Here is a 24,014-nt window from a genome sequence, read left to right on the forward strand (position 1 = left end):
ACTAATGACAGAATTGGCCAGTCAGACTATTTTATAAGTTCTGATCTTTTCCAGCATTAGACCGAGTAAAAAAAAATAAATAAATAAATAAATAAATAAATAGTCAGGTACTTGTTCATCCCCCCTAGAAATGCTAGGATGATAAATAAGCTGATAACAGGAAGTCAAGGTAGAACTTCAATGACTGTAATAAAAGCTTCAAAGATAATGTAGTTAACTGCGATGGTTAATACAAACTAAACAAGAATTATGGATACCCTTTTGCCTTCTCCATCACAAGAATATATTTTTTGTATTAAGCTCCGTTTTCTAACTTTGGATCCATAATTATAATTTCTCTCTGTAATAAGTGGATACAGCCTGTGGAGATGAGCATCCATTATTTGATGCTACCTTCCTTAAAGGGATGGAATGTATCTTATTTCTTCCTATCTGAGTGTTTACATGTTTTCCACTTCTTACCAGCATCTTTATGCTATGGGTACCAAAGTACTTTTTAAAGAGGTTGGTCAAGGACACAATAAAGAGATGATGTATTGATGCTCCTCTTCTGAAACAGCTCAAGTCATGGCAAGCAGGAAAACAGAAATCAATAAAGGGTTCCTAAGAAAGAGATGAAAGAGTGATGATCAGAAATGTGGATAGAATAAAGTTGAGAATGATTAAATATTATTGTGCACTGAAGGTATGGGAATGAGGACAGGCATGCAGCTAGCAAGTTCAGAAGAGTTGTAACCGTGCAAATTTTTTAAGACAGTATGAAAGACATTTGCAGCAGTGAATGACTGATTAAAGACAGTCTGTTAAAGGAAAGTTTATGAAGAAAAAACATGAAAAGTGTGAATAAGTATATGTGGGTAAGATTGATGGTGTGTGGTGTGCAGTTCTCCTCATTAAGTAGAATGACAAGTTCATGGAATACTTGAAAGAATGGATAGGGGTTTATACTAGACCCTGGATACTGCAGAGAACAAAAACAATGGAAACCAACCACCTTGACAGAGTTGTGAACATATTTTGCCACAATCCATTTCAGCGAATTCACACAAAGATGTATGGACACAACCTGAAAATGAATAAAGGAAGATTTAAGAAATATACCTATCTAAAAGCCAAAAGTGGAGTAGAAATGGGATAGAGACCTCTTTCTGAGAAAAGTGGAATAAAATTTAAGGAAATGAATGAAGAGTAACACAATATAAATGTGAGCCATGCATGAGGAGGGTATTCTGGCCATTGCTTGCAGAAGACAGTACTGGTTCATTAAACATGATGATGATGATGATGATGATGATGATGATGATGGTGATGGTGGAAATGAGGTCTGAAGATGGATAGGAAAGATAGATAACTTACAATATGGCATTAAATTTTGGCAAAGTCAAATGTTAAATAAATTATTATTTTTAATTATACCTTTTCAGTGAAATGTGATCATAATGTTTTACTCTGCAACAAGAGAAAAGAAACATACATTATTATACATAAATAAAATCTTAAAACAGAAGCAAGAATTCCAACTTGTACAAACATCTATCATAGGATTCTCCACTTGAAGATTGTTGTTCCATCACTCTTTCCTCTTACATTTAGTGTCTGAAATTCCTCAGTCACTCATGGATAACATTTTGGTATAGCTGCACAAGCATCCAGTCACTTCTGTTCTCATTTTCTAGAGCCACTCATCCACCATCTCCCATGCATCAACTGTGCCACTTTCAGAAGTTTTCCACAATAACACATGGTGTTCTCTTTCCTTCTATGAAAATAAATTGATAAAATAATAGGTAAATAAATAAGAAAAAGCAGGCTTTATGAAAGTGAAAGAAGACACTAAGAATTTTTGCAAATCTTGAAGGTGTTATTCAAGTATAAAAGAAAGAATTTTTTTCATGTTGTAAGGGAGGATTTAGCATGCTATGAATTCATTTGGCCATTTCTTACAATGGCAAGGGCCATGCTCCTTTCAGAATGCTTGATGTTTGCATACTCTAACAGGTGAACTTTCATGATCACGAAGTATTAATTCTCAAATTCTATTCAAGATCTAAACACTTGCCACTTTCCTTTAAATGCTACACCAGAAAATGCAACAATGGTTTCCATTCCTATTTTTGCATTTATTCTATACATATATGATCTTATAAATAAAAACACTTATTAAGTTTATGCATTACTGAATATTTATGAAAAAAAAAAATCAAGTACACAGAATATCTTGTTCATTTTTATATCTATGTTTTTTGGGGATGATGAAGCCCTAAAGTATATCCTCCACTGAACTCTTGCATCATGCTTGTTGCATGATCCTTCATTCAAAAATCAGTATTCCAAGAATTCAACCAGACTGTATAGTGGGGACTTTCCTGTACAAGGGATATCTTATCCTAAGAAATTTACATTCACAAAAACTCATACCCCATATAAACAAGATATCTAATCAATAAAAGTATATAAAATATTATACATTACCTCACATTTGAAGACATTTCAATATGTTGCAAGACAAGGGATGGAGTTCATCCTTGGTTGCAAGAAATACATTATGCCACTGTTTGAAGACTGCTAAATTTAATATTGCTGTTGCAGTCTTCCTTGAAAGGACAATTCATTCCCTTCCCCACCATGAAAAAAAACAAGCTGATGTCATGGTATTCTTTGCATTATTTCCACCAATTCTCATCAATATAAATAATAAGCAAAAATATAGTATGTATACATCTATACAATATAAACTATAAATACACATATCTCTCTAAAAATATCAACATCCTATAAATTCATTACCTCTAATCAGTTTGTTAAGTAGGTACTTCTATTATAAAATTCTCACTGTTTTTAAGCATTGCTGTTGCAAACCTAAAAATTTGTGCTACAGACTTTTCTTTTTCTTGTTTCTAGGTTCATACACATTATATAAAATCCTATTTCATTATGCCATGATTGTCATCCCAGCAGACAATGCATATGCTTGTTTACCATTACAAATTTCAAATCTCATGATGATAAAAATACATTTCTTATAAGATTAGAGGAGTGTCAATATAGTCAATATACAGCTGTACACTCATTCTGAAAACTATCTTTTTTCAGATGACTAATGGATGTAAAATGTAACACTACAGGATGTCTTGGAAGGGTTGGAATTTGTGCATGGAGATGTATCTGTTAATAAAGAGGGTAGCTTTCCTTTAGTTGCCCTTTGGTGGTTATCTACATCTATGAATTAAATGCATGAAAAAAAAAAAAAAAAGCTATCATTACATAAACTGCTTGACAAGCCATGAAATACTAGATTAGAAGGCCTACCAACAATTTCGAAGGCCCAACACTATTTTTCTAATATCATCATCAGTTGTGTCAAATTGGCTCAATGAAAATCCTAAAGATAGTTTTCAGTATGGTGTATATTCAGCTGTCTCTAATATTATCAAAATAATTACTTGATGTACCAAATAAAAATAAAATTCAACAAGATCAGACCTAGGTACGTTATTCATTTGCTTGAGTGTTATGTCACACAATGCAAATTGCTGCACTGCACTGAGTGTATACATTATTTAAGGCAGATTGAGTCACTGTTAGTATCAAAGAAGTGAGTTACTTATTCTGGTGAAGTTCTTGGTCCAATCATCAAATAAAGGCAATTTATGAAAAAAGAGAAATGGAAGATTATATTATATGTATTTCTGCATTTTCAAAATGTCAAAAGATGTGTTGCGAACTGCTCTCTCATGAACTTTATTACCTTATAAATAGGAAAGAAGCAAAATTTGATTTTTTATACATATTTCTTTTGTGACTTCATTTCATTTGATTTTCTGCTTCTTCCTTGGATGAAACCTCACATTTGGAAAAGAAAAGTTTGCATTATAAAAAAGTGAAAAAGCAACACATGAAAAGTAAACTTCCTGAAGACCTAAAACAGTACAACAAAAGAATATCCAATAAAGAAAACAATGAATAAAATTCCTAATTGGAGAGCAAATCAACTGAAGTAGACATTAAGTATTGCTTCTACTACCTTATCACAGATTATGTGCGATAGCCTGGCTACCAGCGCAACAGCGAGATTCCTTCTTGCTTATACTTTTCAAAACTGCAGATCATATTACTATAACATCATATGGAGCTATAAAGAAGTATTGGTGTTATAAAAAAAAGCAACATCTTGTACTCATCCACACTTCAGAGGCTGCACATTTTGCCTCTCATCCTTCCTCCTCCCCATAGTCATAGTCATCATCATAATCCTCTCCATCCTCATCCTTGCCATCCAACTCTTCCTCTCCTTCTTCATCCTTGTCATCATCTTCTTCATCCAACAAGAAGTCTGAGAGGAAGTCTCGAAGTTCCTGAGCAGCCTGCAGCCTCCCTCCCGGTGCTGTCTCATCCACACACTCAGCCACCAGTTCCTCTACAGTGGCTCTATCAGATGCAGGGATGTTGTGGAGCAATCCTATGGAAAAGATGGAAATCCAACATAGAAGTTTATGTAGCAAAGTATGAGATTTAAATTATTCTTGGTTATATCTCCCAGCAAGCCTCCATGCAAGGCTTTGCATGTCTACCAAGAAAGAAATAATGAAGTGTGTGTTCATTGACATGGTACAGCACAAAACCTTGAGATGCTTTGACTGAGGGGAGAGAATGGATGAGAATGACAGGAAGGATATCTCGTCTATCTACAACAGCTTCATGTAAAGAAACAGGTGTCAGAGAAGATTATAATAAGCTAACGAAACTACTTAACAAAATAACTTTAATCAATTGGGAAACTTATTCAGATGAAAATTATTAACTGCTCTGACTTAATGAATTACCTTTGGTGGTGCGAGGCTGCTGCTGGAGGTTGGAGGTGCTAGTGAAGTAATCCACGTATTTGTGTTGCTTCATGTCACTAAGGATCATAGCACACACAGCAGCATACATCAAGTGACCTACATCTTCTACACGGGAACATATCTCATCTGTATCATGACCTTCCCTGTACACTTCTCCTGTGAACTTTTGGAAACATTCCTTGTTGCAAACTTCTTGTGTGCGACTCTCCGTTCCATCTTCATATTCATCTGAAAACATTAGCAAAATACTAAATGCTCTCTGTGGTGGTCTGCACACACTCCACAGTTAGGCTGGAATAATGTAAATCTATAGTTTTATAAAGCAATAGCCAAATATCTCAAAAGAGGACAGCTGCAAATAAATGAGATGACTGAACCCAAGAAGACTCAAGAAATGAATAACAATGGTGCCTCTGGTGTTTGATAGCTTTACATAACTCTCATTGAAATATACAGAGCCAAAATATTTTTCCAAGCATATTAGTACACTCACCAATAGCATCAAGGATATGGCTGATGCTGTCAATTAATTCTACCATTGAAAATGATTAGCTAATCTGATGTCTGCTTGGTTGGTTTCATGTAGTAATAGATAAGGAAACAGAAAAATTTTCACAAGCAAGTTATTCCGGAACTCTGAGAATCTATAGTAACAGTAGATGTTTTCAGGACATCACACCTAAAATCCACAGACTCTAACCAAGACAAGTCCACAATTTTAAAACTTGTGAGAAAGTTTACATTATCTAACCTACTTCATGTTTAATCTTTAACCAGTCCTCTTTCCACGTGAAAAAAAAAAATCTGCTTCCATTATTTCATCCTCAACCAACAGCACCTATGGTTACAGTACCTCGAAAAAGATTCTTGTCCACAACAGCCATATCACTAAGGTCAGTCAGCACCACTTCTCCCTCCTTGTTGATGGCCATCTTATCCAGAGACCATGAGCCATAGAACAAATACCATTCTGGATCATCTTCCTGTAAGTAAAGGTATTTCCTTTTATAATTGATAAAGTACTTGATATAAGAAATAATGGTTTCAAAATAAACAGAATTAAATCCTAATTTATCACACATAAAAAGTAGACATGAGGTGAGTTGAGCTCATGGCCAGTTGTACACACCATATTTACATCTTCAGAAAACTCAGATATTAACATAACTCAACAGGAATTGTCTCACAACTGATCAGACTTAATGAGGGTTTACTGCAATCATCATATCATTCCAGTTCTAACAATAATAATGTTTGGAAGGAATGAGTATCAATGATATCAGGCACTTGGACAGGGAGGTGGCTAATTTGAATTACACATGGAATTTTTCAGCTGACTTAAATCTTCATCATTAGATAGGGAGATGGGTAGCAATCCAATACTGCCTATCAGATTCACTAGATGTGAAATCTTATTGTACAAGTATAAAGATCAATAGCTGAACCCTGTAAGAAAGTAATTTCAGTACTTTGAAACTTCACCTTTACTGGAGCTTTGCCTTTATTATCTGCCCATCTCACTGGTGTGTGTGTGTGTGTGTGTGTGTGTGTGTGTGTGTGTGTGTATCTATTCAGTTGTAGTGTATAGAATTACAGAATTTGAATCATGGCTTTGTTCTCTATCCATATCTACTTTTGTGTAGGTGTATATGTATATATTTTCCTTACCATGAAGTCATCCACCATGGTCAGAATTTGGGCTGCAAGTGAGGCTCGGACATTGAAGGATTCATCCAGCATTGCGGCCATTGGTGTTAATTCATCCTCCAGCACCTGGGCTCGTCCACACACACCCACCAGCCGAGGGAATCCCACATTAAGGTTTGCTTTGGTAAGTATCTGTGAAATGTATGGAAATTTAGATTTACTGATCAAAAATTTTTAAATATAAACCAAAGCAGTTCATGTGTAATGCAAATTGCATTACATAAATTATATTAGAATGGTGTGTATTAGTGGCAGCCTGACTACTACTATCCTTCAATTTTCTTTTATCAGTTCCTCCACTTTTCTATCACAAGACTTATACTAATTTCTTTTGTCTGCCTAAATTTTCTCAAACTTGTTCTTATGCAACATTTTCTCATCCATGTTTTCTTCTCACCTTTTACAGCTTCCTCAATCTCCTCTGTCCATAATGAACCTTACACACTTAACAAGCAATAAAGGTTATAAGAATATCACTTTTTTCCTTCTTTAAATTTTCTCTTACATTCCAGACTAAGGTTACCAAACCCCTGATTTTTCCACACAATATCACCTTCAACAGCAACAGATTTGCTAATCACAGTAACTTTATGAATCTTCTTTCTGTGATTGGGTAAGGATTAGCATATCTGATTTTGTACTTGATTCTAGTACAGATCATATTTACATCCATAAAATCACATGCTTTTTCCTATATAATGACTTTAAAATAATTTTCACTGAATACATGATGACCTAGAATAATGCCATATTTGGAGGGATATCTTATAAGCTGGCAAATATGGTACAAAGCTAACAGTCTCCAACCTCCAGAACAACAATGTACACAAAATGTTAACAATATGTTCAACATATCTGAAGAAAACAGTTGTATCACCAACCTTGTAAATAGCAATTTCTGGAGCAATGGCCATTGTTGTGTACAACATTATTCTTTCATCTTGATTGAGGCTACGGTCATCATTTTCATCAAATGATTGCTCTATGATGCTCAACAACTTCTTGCTTGGACACATTAACAACCTGAAATTTAAACATCACCAAACTGATTATCTTCTCTTCTCACAATGTATGTCAATGTCTGTCTATTTGTGTGTGTAGGTGGGTAGATGAGTAATGGTCTATACATAAAAAAAATATGCAACATTTAATATTATTCCTGTATATCTAGCGAGCTGAGAAAGCATCTAAAATCAGTGAAAGACTCACATATCTCAAGCTTGCAGCAGCATACCAACCACATGCACAGGTCATGCATAAATATCTGTAAGGCTGAAGGTGCATTGATATCCATGGCAAACCAGGAGGCATTTAGGTGTGATTTGGCCTGTGGGTATAAGAGGGAAACCACCTGTGAGTTAGTGGGACACCACAAAATAAGGAAATAAAAAGGATCTGCAAGGTGACAGCATGCAAGGATAGTATGCCTGAGTTGGAAGACTAAAAACTTTCCATCATTATCACACAGGCAAGAAATGCTTCAAATGAGAGAAGGAAAAAAAAAGAGTATGTATCAGCAAAACAAGCACACTCCCTTTCATGCATTAGCTCATATCCCTAAAAGAAAAAAGAAACAATAATAATAATAATATGCAGTAGGGATTAAAAGGAGTGGTGTGGTCTGGAAAACAAAAGTAAGGAAAGGGGAGGAAAAGGATGTCCACTCAATGTCCCCCCAAAAACATGAAAAGGCATCCAAGCACATGGCTGGTGTGGATCACAATTAGTGTGGGCAGTAGGGAAGATAGGAAATGTTAAACACATGTGGATTTCTGTGTATGCACCTGTGAATAAATGCAAGGAATGAAAAAGGGAGAGAAGAAATAAGGAAATTTTGGAATAACCTAAATATTTCAGGAAAACCAGAAAGGGAGAAGGGTGGATCTACAAAGAGGATATGAAAAGAAAGTAAGTGTGTGTGTGTGTGTGTGTGTGTGTGTGTGTGTGTGTGTGTGCACACAGTATTTTGAAGAAGATTAAAAAGAAAGAATTTTACCATAACAAGTACAAATTTTGCATTCAGTCTTAGAAAATTATGTGTCATGCATTTAAGGATATTTATTTCATCAGTAGAGATTGAATTTTCTAAAAAATGTAAAACACAAAAAATATCAACATACGGATATTGATTGCGTGGAGTGCCAACAATGCGCAATAGATGATGCAGAAGTTGAGGTGACAAAGACTGAGACCTTGCTAAAAAGGACTTAAGGGCAGCAGAGCCAACGCTACAGCCTGTACCTAAGCTGGCATTGACACACACGGAATCATCAAGGAGAGAGAACCCACTGCCTGTAGGAATCTGAGTATAGGGAAAAAGTATTTAGAAAAAAAGTTCACCTGAAACAACTGCCATAAACTGTAGCATACAGATTATCTTTGCAGATTTTTATCTTTTTGTTTTAAGTTACTCACTGATAAGAAACTGCTTTTGCCATCATTCAAATAAAATGTACTTTTACTTTGGTCATAAACATGCCACTAGGTGATGCAAAAAATATATATATAAAATAAAAAAGATACATATGTAAATAAAGTGCATCAAAGGGCATTTAATACATGGATATCAAAAAGACTGCACAGTTACTGTAGTACAGTACATCATAAAAGCAGTTTTATTTCAATTCTATTTTTGTTGTTAGTCTATGTCTGACTTCATTATTTTCACTCAAATCAATCAAAATAAATAACTGGCTGCTGGGCTTTTTAAAATGTTCAACAGATAATGCTAGATGTAAAGCAGATTAGAAGAGAGAGAGAGAGAGAGAGAGAGAGAGAGAGAGAGAGAGAGAGAGAGAGAGAGAGAGAGAGAGAGAGAGAGAGAGAGAGAGAGAGAGAGAGAGAGAGAGAGAGAGAGAGAGAGAGAGAGAGACTTGTTGGTGTAAATTATCATGAATATTGCAGCAAAATATTACCACTAATGTTAAATACTTTCAGCCTCATTATTCTCACCTTTACAGAGAGTTTCTGCATGTCTCCCAAATGAGCGCTATATACAGCCGCTCCATGCACTGCCTGCGGGGTGTCCGTGGCCAGTGACAGGAAACCAGCAGACACGTCCTCACACAGGTCATGTCCAAAGCATAATGGACATGTCTCTTCCTGTGAAAACAATTTTCCTTAAGATATATACAGCATTTCTGAAAATAATGATGTCAGGAAATTCATTGAGAACTTCAAGAGTGACTTAAAGAAGAACGAGATACTGATGATGTAGAATTTTCCTCTGACTTCAAATGATTTTAACAAGAATAATTCAATACCTCAAAAAAAGTTGTAAATCACCTCTAAAACTAAACAAATGGAGTCACATTACTCTTGATTTCTCCTACACTAATATATATCACATGGAAGACCTATTGTTTTAATTTACTGTGAAACTTTAATCTACTTCAATGTTTATACATATGTGTATAAAAAAATAAATACACTCACCTTAGTTATATCTTGGAATAAATCAGCAAAAACATTCGTTTTAATACTGTCATGGCCTCTATGCCTGATGGGGGGCAGCACTGGGGAGTCTATGTTGATGCTGTTCTCCCTTGCACTGCCAACACTCTTTTCTGGGCTTTTTAGTGAGGCAGGCAAGGTCTGCCTTGGCCCTCGAGACCCATCACTGGCATCCCACACCCTCACAAACACCAACACTAACATCACAAATGACATACATATGAACAGCTTTTGATAATGAATCCGTAAGAGCTGCATCTTGTTTTCTTTGAGTGCAATTTTCCAACATTTAAAAGTCCATAAATGATAATGGGATTAATATAATTTCATTATATACAGGAAAAAGAGTTTGACTGGGGCGGTACATCTGTCAAATGATAATGTCTTAAAAAATGTCTTAAAAAAACTGAACACTGTAGTTCTTTCCCTTTCATGAAGACTTTCATTCCCTGCTGTCAAGAACACATCACCTGAAAAAGAACATTATATTTTTTTACATAAACTTTCAGTGGTATCACTGTAATAAATTACTTCCTCACAAAAGTTCCAATCAGTACCAGATCAATCTATTTGCAAATGGAAAAAGGGATTCTGAAAGATACAATGACAAGACAGTCAAGGCAAGCCAGATCCACTCAGAACATGGTAATCATCTTACATTTCCTTCAGCCTTGACCGGTTTCATCCCCAATGAAAGCCTCCAATGGCCAATTTATTCTAACTTCAGATAAATTTTTCAGTGTTTCCATGATTCTCCACAATATGAAATCAATGGGTAGCAATGAAAATCACAAAGGGAGAGAGAGTCACAAGCTGCCACAATAGAATAGTCTCAGAGAGGAGACAAAGAGAGAAAATAGTTTTTGAGCAGACAGAAAAGGGAAAATGGAATCTCAGAGAGGATACAAGATGTGAAGATAAGCAAAGGTTACCACACTATAAAATAATAAAAATGTACGGGAAAAGGTCAATGCAGACAAAAGTCAATTCTGGCCTTGATGAGTAATCTATATTTCCATGTGTATTCTGACAGGTTTAGTCCCTTGCAAATGCCTTTCATGGCCAATTTATTTTGGTTTCTTACTGTGATGCTCCAACATAAGACATTACAAAGAGTTATTTGCTTCTCCAAGCTATTTGCTTCTCCAAGCTAACACACTAAAACAAAATAAAGCATTAGAAGCAGCGTTTGGGACAGGTACACTGCACTGCTAGCCAGGGTGGAGTAGCTATCAACAGTCAACACCACACAAGAGCTGAATCGCCTTATTCCTTCAGTCTCAAGACTTGCTTTCAACAGTCAACACCACACAGGGCTGCATCTTGTTCCTTCGTTCATCAAAGACGGAAGAACGCTTGTGCTCCTGTTTTACATTTAGGCTGTGAACAAAGTATCGGCCTCCACGTGACTGATGTCACAAGTGACACAAGCAAGTGTTTGACAACAACACTGAACACGCATTACCAAGATGGTTTGTTGTGGGGCGTTCCGCTCATCTGCCTTGTATCTTCACCTGCATTTATGAACGTTTCTATTTGCGTACCTGTTTCTACATATTATTACATTGTTCCACATTTGTTATTAAATTTACATATACATATAGATTAAAATCACCGTTGAATCTATAAGAGAGCTTACCGTGACAGTTAACCCAGACCGTGCGGGTCGCTAGACGGTCTCCAGCACCTTGACCCTGATGTTGCCACTGCTGCTGCCAGGCGTCAGCTGTCAGCGGCGGAGGGAGTGTTTCGCCAAAACACGCACCGCCCATCAGCTCAGTTCTTTCCTTTCTCCCACTAGCAATGGTTAGCGGGAGTACATAGGTCAATGTAGGGCTGTTCACTTCTGAAGACGCAGTGGTGACGGTGTGTGTTGATTGCTTGTTTTAACATCATCACCACTTTTTCGCTGTCTTAAGGGAAGATATTAAATTTTGGAGGCATCGAACATCACATTCATAGTTTGTCCTGCTTCATTAATTTCATATTATAAATATTACTGAAAGGTCGATGAGAAGTTTAACTCTGTGACCACGGGGACACATAATATTTGGTGTGTGTGTGTGTGTGTGTGTGTGTGTGTGTGTGTGTTCAGGTCAAGTTGAGGAGAGATGAGGGATGAGGGTGTTGGGGAGAGGGATCGCCGGCAGGGAAGACGGAATAATAATATTTGTGAGGAAAGATGTCTGAATAGGAGTAAAGAAAGTTTTTGGTGTTGCGAGAAACTATATAGATGATGGACGAGTAATAAATGGTATGTTTTTCTTGGTGCTTCGACCTAAAGTTTCCATTCAAACAATGAGAGAGAGAGAGAGAGAGAGAGAGAGAGAGAGAGAGAGAGAGAGAGAGAGAGAGAGAGAGAGAGAGAGAGAGAAGGGGGGAGGGGGATGACTGGTTTTGAGTAAGGATTAGCGGTAGATCACCACCTCACCCACGCCTCCCTGATCATCAAAATTAATTCAAACAATGAAATCACGCCGCCTGCTTTCCACCAGCCAATCTCAGGTTTTGAAGGACAGGATATGCCCTGCCAGACTCTCCCGCGCGGAGGGCTTTCCTTCGCCAGTTTATGTGAGACAGTATACCACTTAAATTATGCAAAAGTCTGCTCGTTACAATATATATCTTACAACTTTTATGCAACATTGGTGATTTTGCAAAGTTGCGCATAAACCACAGCTCTTGGTAAATTTGCAGAATTACTTTGAATAGCTTTGTGCTCTCATGACAAATGCTGTTTGGTTTACTGTTGTAGATATGGCAAAGCAAATTTACAATATTCAAGCGTCGCGGATGTATGTGGGTGAGTCTCCAATCAGTGGTGGGGGAGTCGGTATTGCTATCTGAGGGCGGAGACGGACTGTGGTGTGCCTGTCCTCGCACCCGCTAATAACTTAATGCTTTTATCAAGTACATTGTTGCTTGCGACGCTAGTTTTAATGTGCAGATGTTCATAATGATTGTCTTTTTATCGTTTGTTATTTTATAGTTAAAACAACGTCCAGTCTCCCCTAGCTTAGTTTCATTCCACATTAGGTAGCAAAGCCGATAACGATGATGATGATGATGATGATGATGATGATGATGATGATGATGATGATGATGATGATGTCAGCAGCAGCAATAATAGCATCAACAACAATGCCAACAGCAGAAACAAAAAGAACAACAATCCCAGAAGCAGCAGCAATTATAGCAACAAGAAAAGCAACAACAGCAGCAGCAACAGCAGCAGCAGCAGCAGCAGCAGCAGCAGCAAACAAAACAACAACAATAATAATAATAATAATAATAATAATAATAATTATAATAATAACAACAATAATAATAGTAATAATAATAACAATACTGCAATATCAATTAACAAAGAGTATTCTATGACCACGGCCACGGTTGATGTGCGTGACCACGCATATATTCCGTATAGCTGTCTATTAACTTGATTAAATACTGCTCACTGATTATTTATTCGAAAATAAACAAATTCATTCATCCATTCATTTTTTTCTTGAGCCGCCAGTACAGGGGACAGCAGCAGGTGTCAAGGGGAAGCAGAAGCCGAGACAGGCGAATGACATCCGTGCGAAGTGATGGTTTCTGATCGTGTGGGCCTGCCGGAGTGGTGTCACGTGCCACCTGTCTGTCTGTCGCTCAGCAGATATCGTAGACTTGTTTTCCATTAAGTTCGTTTGTGTATCAGCAGCAGCATGACCTTGATGATTCTTCGCTGGTAATGAACCTGCTCGATCCTTTGTGTTCCCTTGGCTTGTCACTGCTCCCCAAACACCTACTTGCTCCGTATGTGGTGTCCGGGATTCCGAGGATTGGCACGCGGTACTAATGACCTACGGACATGCCCTGTGTATAGAGATTTCAGCTCCAATCATCCCAGTGACAAGGAGAGTATCGTACAGCGTTTGTCAGTGGTGACCCTTCCATGCCCCTCACTTATCCCCTTGACGCGCACCACCCTGCCGGACGCACAACCTTCAGTTCACATGCACCAGACGTCCATCGCGGGTGCACAGCAACACGCTCTAGTGAACAGTCTTTCCACAGTGTTTGGACTCTGCTAAGGAGTTGTGTGAAACGCCACTGTGACAGGTAGGACAGAGAATAATCCAGGCCAACTCAACGCAGAGAACAGGGCTTCAGTAAAGATTAAAAATCCTACCAATAATTCTAAGGATTCAATACCTAATATCATGCACGGTTCACATCTACAGCCACTTTCACATTTGAACGCTGTGATGTCTTTGAGAGTGTGGTAGCTACAGCACATCTAACATACAATAGGCCTAACCCGTGGCGGCAATCCGTCGTCACCATTACCACACCACCTGATGCTGTCCTTCCTGTCTCATCCCGCAGGACGTGACGACAGGTGGGATGATGATGTCCCAAACTCGGGCCCGCTGTAGTGTCGGGTGATAATGCACTTCACTGGTGATACTCAGTCTGACGATTTGGTACAGCATATTACGAATCCATTTTCTATTTGTTTGTTATATTATACGTTGGTTACCATTTATCACCCTCCAGTGCAAAGCTGTGCAGTATGCACTGTAGACAGAATGTATGCTATTAAATGGAATTAAATGCCATTGTCTTTAGCTTGCTTGATAATTGGTGAAAGGAAAGCTACCCTGCTGGTTCATAATGCATAGCTGATGACAAAACTGTTAATGATGTCTGATAAAACTTTAGAGACGAAAGGTAACATGTTTAATGTCTCGTGCATTTTTTCTCTTCAGTGAATACTGAGTAAAATGTCGTGACTCAAAACTATTTGCTGAAATTTATATTATTATAGGAAAATTAAGGTAGTGGTGGCAGTATAATATGTAATAGCAGCAGTACATAATGAAAGCAACAGCATATACAAAAGCGATAGTACGTGAAGTACAAGTTTTCGTGATTCTTCCAATACGTTGTTCAGTGCGATCAAGTTCACGAGGGAGAAAATTGTAGCACTACGCTCGCCCCTTCTGGTTCACTTTCAAGGCACGGAAGTCTAGCAGAGAGAGCGAGACTGATAGATTGCTATTCTCACCCTTGGCACACCTATTCCATCAACAGCAAACACTCGCCTGTCTTTTCTCATTGAGCACTGCAAGAAAAGAATGATATACAACAGAAAAAAAAAATCTCATCAGCGAGAAAATATGAAAAGAAAAAATAAGGCTCTGATTGTCACTGCGATAATACAAAGTTCCTACGAGGATTCCCAACCGTCTGTCATCGTCTTAATCTTCTATTTTTTTCTTTCTTCTTTACTTCTTTTTCGATACGTAGGAAATCAGGAGGCATGTGGTCTTAATTGTTAATAGTAACAGCAGCAGCAGCAGCAGCAGCAGCAGCAGCAGCAACACCACCACCACCACCAACAACAACAACAACAGTAGCAATAGCAGTAGTAGTAATAGTAGTGGTAGCGGCTTCAATCTCGTGCATACTTCCCTCATCGCCACTATTACGTGAATCCTTCCCTCACACTTGCCTCTCTCCCGTCTCCCTCATACCCTGACTACCCTCTTCCTCCTCCCATTCCACCCTAACCAACACACTCCTATAACATATCGCCTTACCTATTTACCTCTCCCCTCTTTCATCCATGTTCCCTATACAGTAGCCTTCCGCACCCATAACGCACTACACACCACCTCATACCCCTACCCACTTTGCTTTAACTCCCCCTGCTCTTGACACTCCCCCATCCGTATCACACCTCACATCCTTGGCCCCTGCCCCAACCCCTCATCTCCGTACTCTTGCTTCATCTCCTATCCTGTCCCAACATCCTCCCGCCCTCTGCTCTTTAGGAGTCACAGTAGAGAAGTCGGTCATCGTTTCCTGTCCTGGTGCACGTATATCACCCCAGACCGTCTCTTTTGCTCATGACTTCCCTATCACCCAATTTTCATATTTAGTTCATACCAGTCCAGCGTCCCAGCGAGGATCTGCCAGCTGCGACTGCCCTTAACCCCCGCAGGGAAGGAAAGGAAGTCTCATGGGAAAACAGCTGTGTGTGTGTGTGTGTGTGTGTGTGTGTTCTTCAGCAGAATTTTCACCGTCCTTCTCGTCTCCATGCCAGGTGGAGGGACAACAGGATGTCAGGGGCGTTGCGATGGAGCTCCGTGGTAGTGGTGGTGGCGGCGGCGGCCCTGTGTGGAGCAACTGGTCAGGGTAGGTTTTATCATTTAGCTGTGATAGCGAGTCCTTGCTTTACTGTATCACGTGCATGACGGCACGTATTCATGACTGCTTCCTGCCAGTCCTGTATTTGTGGAAAGTTTCCTTTATCAGTAGTTACGCATATAATCCTTTTAACAAACGGAGCAAATTTTTAACCTCGTTTGTTTTGTATTAAATCAGCATTTTTCAGTATTTTATGTTCAATCGGTTTCCTTACAAGGCAAGTCCTGTGTTTTTAATATTTTTCATTAATAATTTATCTATATGATTTCTGTTCTCCTACTTGTGAAATAATTGAAAACGTTTAAACCTTAGAGATGCAGCCGCGACGGCATATAGGACAGAACATGGATGTGGCGGCGCAGGGAGCGGGCGTACGGTCTGGGATGCGCGTGTATCGGGGCCCACAGGTGCTTGGGGAAGGTGGCCGTCTGATGACCCGTGAGGAACGGCGGCGCCTGAGAGTGGAAAGGCGGCAGGCGAGGTGAGTGCGTGCGAGACGGCACCATATGTAGTACGTAGAGTACCACACACTGGCAGCGACTTTCCTCCCCTGATTTTTGGCGGTCGACAAATATATAAGAGGTCTGGAAATATTATAAGGTCCATGTTTCCCTAAATAAATTCAGCAAACAATACTGGGAAGCAAGTCTTGAAGAGAATCGACGTGACCTTATGTCGCCAGGAAGGAGAGGCGGCGCCAGAAGCATGACGGTAGGAGAGAGGAGGCTGAGGCTGTGGTCGAGGAACCAGAAGAGGAGGTGGACTTGGTGTGGCTACGTGCTAACTTGTCCTCGCTGTGGGAAGAGTTCCGGGCCTTCACACGCCTGCAGGTAGCTAATGTTAGGGTTCGTGGAGACCGTTTTTTTTTTTATGTTTTTTTTTTTTCTATTTATTTGTACTTTCTTTTATGCCATCATGTTTTTGTTTTGGTTCTTGTCTTCTCCTTGCACGCCCAAGTCATGAACTGTAGAATATACTAAAGTTTCACGTACACTGATAGATGCTGTAGAAAGTTTTCCCTTAACTCACCAAGGGTCGACCACAGGAAGGCCGAGGCAGCGGCCAGCGGGGCTATACCAGTCCCCCGGAAGAGGAGCAAGTCCCGCTCTGCACACCAGAAGTGGATGGCTGCCGGGATTCTGAGGACGGGGAGATATGCAGCAACCATGGCACGTGTCACTGCGGTCACTGCCAGTGTCAACCCGAGTATTACGGCAGGACGTGTCAATGCAGTGACCACACCTGTCAGCTGTGAGTGTTTCGCGGTGTAGTCATCATGTTTGACAATGATAATCTGGAACTCATTCTGGATGCCTCCAGATCGGTAGGACGTCGCCAATAACTTCTTTCATTTACTGCATGGAGTATTTCTGAATGCAAAAACTGAGAAAAGCACGCATTTAACTGTAATCACAGCAGCAGTGAACGTGTAGCATACTTGATATTATTTGAGGTTACATGACCTTTCTTCCTTGTGTCAAACTGCACCAACGTCCATGGAGTATCTAAGGAAAGTAATGCATGTGCTGGAGCAGGAGACGCTGATCTCCCGCACAGAGTGTCATCTCAAGCTAGACAGGATTTAATGTTATTACTTGCACGTTTTCTGTTTCTGTGTTTGTAATCTGACGGTGTCTGGTGGGTTGCTAGGTATGATGGCATGCCCTGTGGTGGGCCGAGCCGTGGCCAGTGTCGGTGCGGGAAATGCATGTGCCGCCCTGACCACGGGGGTGAGGACTGCAGCTGCCCGACCCACACCCACGCCTGCATCAGCCAGGGCGACAACACGGTGTGCTCCAACAAGGGAGTGTGCGAGTGTGGCAGATGTCGCTGCGGGGACGGGTGAGTGATTCACTTCAACACACTCAACTTGGAAATGTTCATCACAATAATAATGCAGTCACTGAAGCCACTGTTACACAGGGTGCGTTTCCTTTCTAAAATTACTGTTCCCGCGTAACACTTTCCTTTAACACAGACTCGGCGAAGAAACCCCTGCTGAAGAAAATGATCGTTTGATGATCCTTTATAACGGTACTGCCACCGCACTGTAGCTTTAGCTGGCTCGTCACTAAAAATACTTCCTTCGACAATTATTTCCCTGTCAAATCTGTGTCAAAGGGATCCGTTGTGAAGGAACGGTATAGTGCTTCTGAGGAACACCCCAGCGTAAGGAAACGTAAACAGGAACAGATTCTCCCTCACTGCCACTACATTACATACACATGTTGCCTGTTTCCATTCATGACGCCTTTTTCCTCCCCATCCTCCACCTTGCCGCACCTTGCCTTGATGCGTCATATGTATACACCTGATCCAGTAGCTGGGGAAAAATGTGTATCAATCCATAATGAAAATGAATTTCACCATACCCGTATACGAAGTAGAGGAAAAACAAGCAAGATACATTTCATAGATACTGGAAAAAATATATATTATCAACTTTCCCCACAAACAAAATAGTTCTGCTATGAGTTGCTATTAGAGAATCGCATCATAACTCAATAGAATGCGCAGATGGAGTTGATGTATAATTTGTAAAACAGAAAAATAACCCACCAGTGTTCGCTCGCCACTTCCAGGTACAAGGGAATGTACTGTGAGGACTCGGTGTATGCAGCGCGTGTGTGTGAGACTCTGAAGGCGTGTGTGCTGTGCAAGGCGTGGGGGCGTGAGCTGGCCAAATGTGAACAGTGCCAAATTACCATCAGCATCGTCGACATGCTAGGTAAGTATCTTGTCCGTTTGATTGTCACTCCTATCATCAAGTCTTTACTGCCATAGAGTGGGAATGTAACTAAGACCGTATTCAGAAACGCTTTGCTCTCTCACCACGACTATTTTCTAAGGTAAGAGATGATTAACCGCTTTAAGTCTCACATGGTACTACATAATAAACCACATTCCTCAAATGAACACCACATACATAAGAGTAAGCACATGGCATCACAGTCTTCAAATGTTTAATGAAACTGAACCTTTTTAAAGTTCAGTCAGTTTGCTGGTAGGTAGACAAGCTGGTTGGTTGGTTATAATAGGATGTCCATGTATATATTATAAGTGATGATATTTTACGCATTGTTAGCTGTTATCCCTGGATCTGGACATTACTGCATAAGCAAGCTCATACATCTAGCACATGGTTGTTGGTTGCCTTCTTCCTTTAATAATTTGCATAACCCTTTTCCCACCCCCTCACCCAGAACCCTCGATGACCACCTGCGTGATGGTCAACTCTGGCTGCATCCTCAAGTACTCTTATGTGCCTCAGGCCGCCAATGTGTACTCCGTGTTGCTGGAGAGGAACAACGTTAGTATACAGCGTGGTCAAAGAGAGAGAGAGAGAGAGAGAGAGAGAGAGAGAGAGAGAGAGAGAGAGAGAGAGAGAGAGAGAGAGAGAGAGAGAGAGAGAGAGAGAGAGAGAGAGAGAGAGAATGTTCATGGTAACTTTTAAAATACTGTTGAACTCACTTTAGGATTATCTTCAAAAGTTACATAGCTGATCTACACTATTCTTTTTCCTTCGATAATGCAGAAACACCTTTAAAATTTCCAGTGCTCTTAAATTCCTTTAGGGTCTATTAAGTCATTTAGACAAAAAGCCGGAGTGTTTGAGAGTACGGTGCCAGGAGTCGCGAACAATTTACTGACTTATGAACTTAATGTTGCAGGAGTGTCCTCCCCTCATTGAGTGAGAAGAGAGTGCAGTGGCCATGCGTTGAGATTACATGAAGAGCTTGATGGAGGACAGCAAAAGTGGTGCCATCTAGACAGACATCCAGACCGAGAGAGAGAGAGAGAGAGAGAGAGAGAGAGAGAGAGAGAGAGAGAGAGAGAGAGAGAGAGAGTGTGTGTTATCTTTTCTGAACAGTGCATCCGGTATGTATCACACACGCACTTGGACTTTGAATGTATTTTTGGTGAAAAAGAAATATACATGAATGAATGTTGTACAGGACTTTTAGTAACTATTGGTATTACCTGTGTTGTCAATAATAATAATAACAATAATAATAATGATAATATAATAATAATAATAATAATAATAATAATAATAATAATAATAATAATAATAATAATGTGATTACAATATAATGACGTGATATTATTATAATGTTTCGTGAGGATGGCAGTCCGGATGTCCGGTTCAAGTTTTACTATTATTAATATTACTTCGAAAAATCCACATCGGAAAGAAATGGGTTTAATTGTGTTGTTTCTATACCCCCACCAATCAACTCATGACTTCGAAGAATTGGGCCACGGGTGCCTTGAACATAAGAACATAAGAGAAGCCGCAAGAAGCCATCAGACCAACACGTGGCAGTCTCTGCTGAAGAGACAATCAATAGGACACTCGAGACTGTCACTGTATTCTCAAGCCTTTCAGTGTCTTATGTCGACTACTCTAAACAGGCAATGTTATATCCCTTGCTATCGTTCTACTGTTATTATTTTGTTCACTGCTCTGATCTTGGCAACTGCATCACCCTATCGACCCTTCCGAGGCAAAACTTTCTACTTATCCTCACCCTCCTTACCAGTGCAAGAATTAACTAGTACTATCACTTTTCGATCTTTTTCACTAATAAATCCTAGAGCTCTCTGCCCACTTTTGTTTTCCTTTTTCCTATGACTTGAACTGTTTTATGAGATGAGTATCAAGACACCTTCAGAATCAGATAGACCAGTCTTTTAGAAACTCTTCTCTACATGGATAGATAAAACAAATAATTAAATAAATAAATATTCTCTGGAACTGGGGTTTTTAATAGTATTTTCATAATTCCATCAATAGTTTAAAAAGGATTCTGTGCTATTAGTCCAAAAAGAAAACTCTGAAAATAGATCTAATGAGAGAGTTGTCCCAAGACATGAGTCCCGCCATCACATACGAGTGCACGTCAGTTTGTCGTGATTGTGGAGGCGAGGAAGACGCCTCTTGTGCACCATGTATTCATTTCACAGTAACTCAACAGGATGCAGCTTATTTGTTCTCCCCCACCCTTCCTTATCTTCTTCCTGTCTTTTCGTTTTTTTTTTCTTTAGTTTCAAGTGTTTTATAACCTCTCAATCAGCTTCGGTAAAAAAAAACTGTTTTCTTTACAAATTTTAAATTATTTGGTGATTTATTATTGTTCATATTCCATCATTTCATTTCCTTGGGGGTTAAAATATTCATGAACGATCTAATGATGCTATTTTCTTTATATATATATATATATATATATATATATATATATATATATATATATATATATATATATATATATATATATATATATAATTCTGATTAGGTTTGGTTTTGTTTGTCGTAGTAGTAGTAGTAGTAGCAGAGAGAGAGAGAGAGAGAGAGAGAGAGAGAGAGAGAGAGAGAGAGAGAGAGAGAGAGAGAGAGAGAGAGAGAGAGAGAAATTACATTAAGGGTTGTGGTGCTGAGTGGGAGGAGAGGCAGGAAGACTTTTCACAGGTACCTGCACAATGTCTGGAGTATGACAAGCCCTTGTGGGTATAATAGACTTGATAAAGTCCTGTATATGCTACGGTAAGATCTGGTGAGGTTGTGGTGTTACGTTATTATGTTTATTGTGGGGCGTGTGTTGCCAAAATACGCCAAAACACACTCAAAACAGCCCAAGACACACTGAAAACGCCTCAAAGCACACTCACAACACCCCTGCATGCAACAAAATTCACCAAAACACACCAAAATACACTCAAAACATCCAAAACACACCCAAAACACGCTTTAAACATCCAAAACACACTCAAAACATCCCATAACTTCTAAAAATATCCAAATAACTCACTCAAACACACCCAAACCACACTAAAATCATCCAAAACACACTCAAAGCACCCCAATATACCCAGAAAACACATCCAAACACATTCAAAACATTTAAAAAATACCCAAAACACCCTACAATACACTAAAACTCATCAAACACACTCAAAATACACTCAAAACATCCAAAACACATCCGCAGCACTCCACACCACCACGGAATGCGTCACAAACATACCCTTAAAGACCCAAAACTACCTAAACACACTCAACAACACCCAAAAGACCCCACACACACCCAAACTAACCAAAAACACTTAAAACACCCAAAATAAACCAAAAACAAACTCTCAACACCTCAATATGCCCCCAAACATACCCAAAACACACAAAAAACATCCCACAATATACTCAAAACACTCCACACGACTCAAAACACTTAAAATCTTCCTTCTAGTACAACTATCTACACGCCTGAGTTTGGAAACAGCTAGAAATACCTTGTAAAACAGTGGAAATTACTGTAAATATTGAGGAGACACTGGAGCAGACCGAGTCCCGGATCCTTGATGACGTCACAGGCGACCTGCCGCCGCCCCGCTGCCATACGTACGTACGTAACGTTTTTCATTTTGAAATTGACCCCTAGAAAAAACGAAACTAGACTCGAATGCATTATATATTCTGACTTGACAATTACTTTAATTAATATTCACAATATCAAAGCACCTCCAGCCTGAGTAGTTATAAAGAAATATTATATGAAATATGGAAAAAGTGTTGTAACATTTGACACCATTAAAAACATTGAAAAGTCCACCCATTTCACTATATACCGGTAAAAAAAACACTTTAAAAAATCTGAACTATTTTTTAAAACAATGCAAACTTAGTTACAAGCTAAAATAAAGAAATAAAGAAACTAAAAAATAACAAAATCACCACTTTTAACGGAACCATAAGCCTATTCAAATTCCATATACTTAACACAACAGGAACGCAAAACACTTCAAATATTATAAACGATTTTTTGAAGCAATAAAATCTTCATTAAATCCTCAAATAAAAAAGCCGACACTCGAGTTGGGTAAATATCACCGTATAAACCGCCATTTATTTACGCAAAAAACAACAGCAAATTCAGCACATTTACTTAACTGAAGCAAGAAAAACACTTCAAAAGGAACGAAATATTTTTTAAAACCATAAAATCTTACTATACAAGTCAAACAAAGTTATTCAGAAAAACGAAAAAAATATTGGAATCAACAAGCTGGCACAGGCAGCAAGCCATCATGGCGGCCCTCGGCGGCGACCTCAGTGAGGGAAGCCTGCCGCCATGTTACCTCAATTATTCCTTCATGACAACAAAACCAGGCAATGGCTGATATATCTGACCAGCGGATATGAAGGTCAGACATGTGACTCCATCTTGTGATATGTTTGGCTTACAACAAGTGAGAGACGAAGCAAATAATGGCTGAAAGCACTGACACCCGTAATCTACCTCAGCTGACAGCTTGTTTACATATTGGCGAACCTTCATTATTTGACTAAATTTCCAACTCTTTCCAGACTCAGACGTAAACATGACCTAAAAATAAATAAATAACCCCCCAAAAAACTAAATAACGAATAATAAATCCTAAATAAACGAATGCAAGACTCTACAGGGAGGAGTATAGTGTTATGAAGGCAGTAAGGCTGACTGAGGGGAGACTGGCACCGCTGGACTCACCTTACGTACTCGTGCCTCTCTGTTGTTGCTTGGCAGTGCTCGGTGCAGGGAGAAGCCTGGTTAATAGAGCGTGTAGGGCAAAACCGACCAGTGCTGACCAAAACACTGCAGCCAGCCAGCCGGCGAATCGTCCGCTGCGATACCTCCCAAGCGCCACCTGTCACTGCTCCTCCACCCACCCACCCACCCACACACACACACACAGACACAAAAGTTGATGTTATCAAATAATATGTCAAATAATATAAATATCCTCACTTCCTCACTCCCTTTTCCCCACTCCACA

General features: G+C 39.3%; 2 protein-coding genes across 10 annotated transcripts; one reads left to right on the forward strand and one right to left on the reverse strand.

The window, feature by feature from the left end:
• Positions 1-1,393: 1,393 nt before the first annotated feature.
• Positions 1,394-23,884, reverse strand: LOC135110627 (divergent protein kinase domain 2B-like). 5 transcript variants are annotated; one of them, XM_064023153.1, is made up of 11 exons: positions 23,729-23,879; positions 22,491-22,635; positions 11,644-11,917; positions 9,987-10,474; positions 9,504-9,653; positions 8,672-8,853; positions 7,433-7,574; positions 6,513-6,683; positions 5,698-5,827; positions 4,824-5,072; positions 1,394-4,459 (listed from the first exon to the last, which is right to left on the reverse strand). In XM_064023153.1, the coding sequence occupies exons 4-11, from the start codon at positions 10,260-10,262 to the stop codon at positions 4,212-4,214; spliced, it is 1,548 nt and encodes a 515-aa protein (XP_063879223.1). In that variant the 5' UTR covers positions 10,263-10,474; positions 11,644-11,917; positions 22,491-22,635; positions 23,729-23,879; the 3' UTR covers positions 1,394-4,211. The 5 variants fall into 5 exon arrangements, with proteins under 5 accessions (XP_063879223.1, XP_063879222.1, XP_063879225.1 ...); XM_064023152.1 differs by lacking the exon at positions 22,491-22,635 and having other exon boundaries at positions 23,729-23,884; XM_064023155.1 differs by lacking the exons at positions 11,644-11,917; positions 22,491-22,635; positions 23,729-23,879 and adding an exon at positions 11,470-11,570.
• Positions 13,673-20,812, forward strand: LOC135110628 (integrin beta-4-like). Of its 5 annotated transcripts, none has more exons than XM_064023159.1 (10): positions 13,969-14,108; positions 14,376-14,473; positions 16,099-16,190; positions 16,515-16,683; positions 16,885-17,032; positions 17,236-17,453; positions 17,853-18,044; positions 18,785-18,930; positions 19,406-19,512; positions 19,874-20,153. In XM_064023159.1, exons 3-10 carry the CDS (start codon positions 16,115-16,117, stop codon positions 19,895-19,897), a joined length of 1,080 nt encoding a protein of 359 aa, XP_063879229.1. In that variant the 5' UTR covers positions 13,969-14,108; positions 14,376-14,473; positions 16,099-16,114; the 3' UTR covers positions 19,898-20,153. The 5 variants fall into 5 exon arrangements, 3 of the variants coding, with proteins under 3 accessions (XP_063879228.1, XP_063879229.1, XP_063879230.1); XM_064023160.1 differs by having other exon boundaries at positions 13,999-14,108; positions 14,376-14,388; XM_064023158.1 differs by lacking the exon at positions 14,376-14,473 and having other exon boundaries at positions 13,673-14,108; positions 17,248-17,453; positions 19,874-20,812.
• Positions 23,885-24,014: the final 130 nt, after the last annotated feature.

This window comes from Scylla paramamosain, chromosome 20 (genome assembly GCF_035594125.1).
Source record: "Scylla paramamosain isolate STU-SP2022 chromosome 20, ASM3559412v1, whole genome shotgun sequence".
NCBI lineage: Eukaryota > Metazoa > Arthropoda > Malacostraca > Decapoda > Portunidae > Scylla > Scylla paramamosain.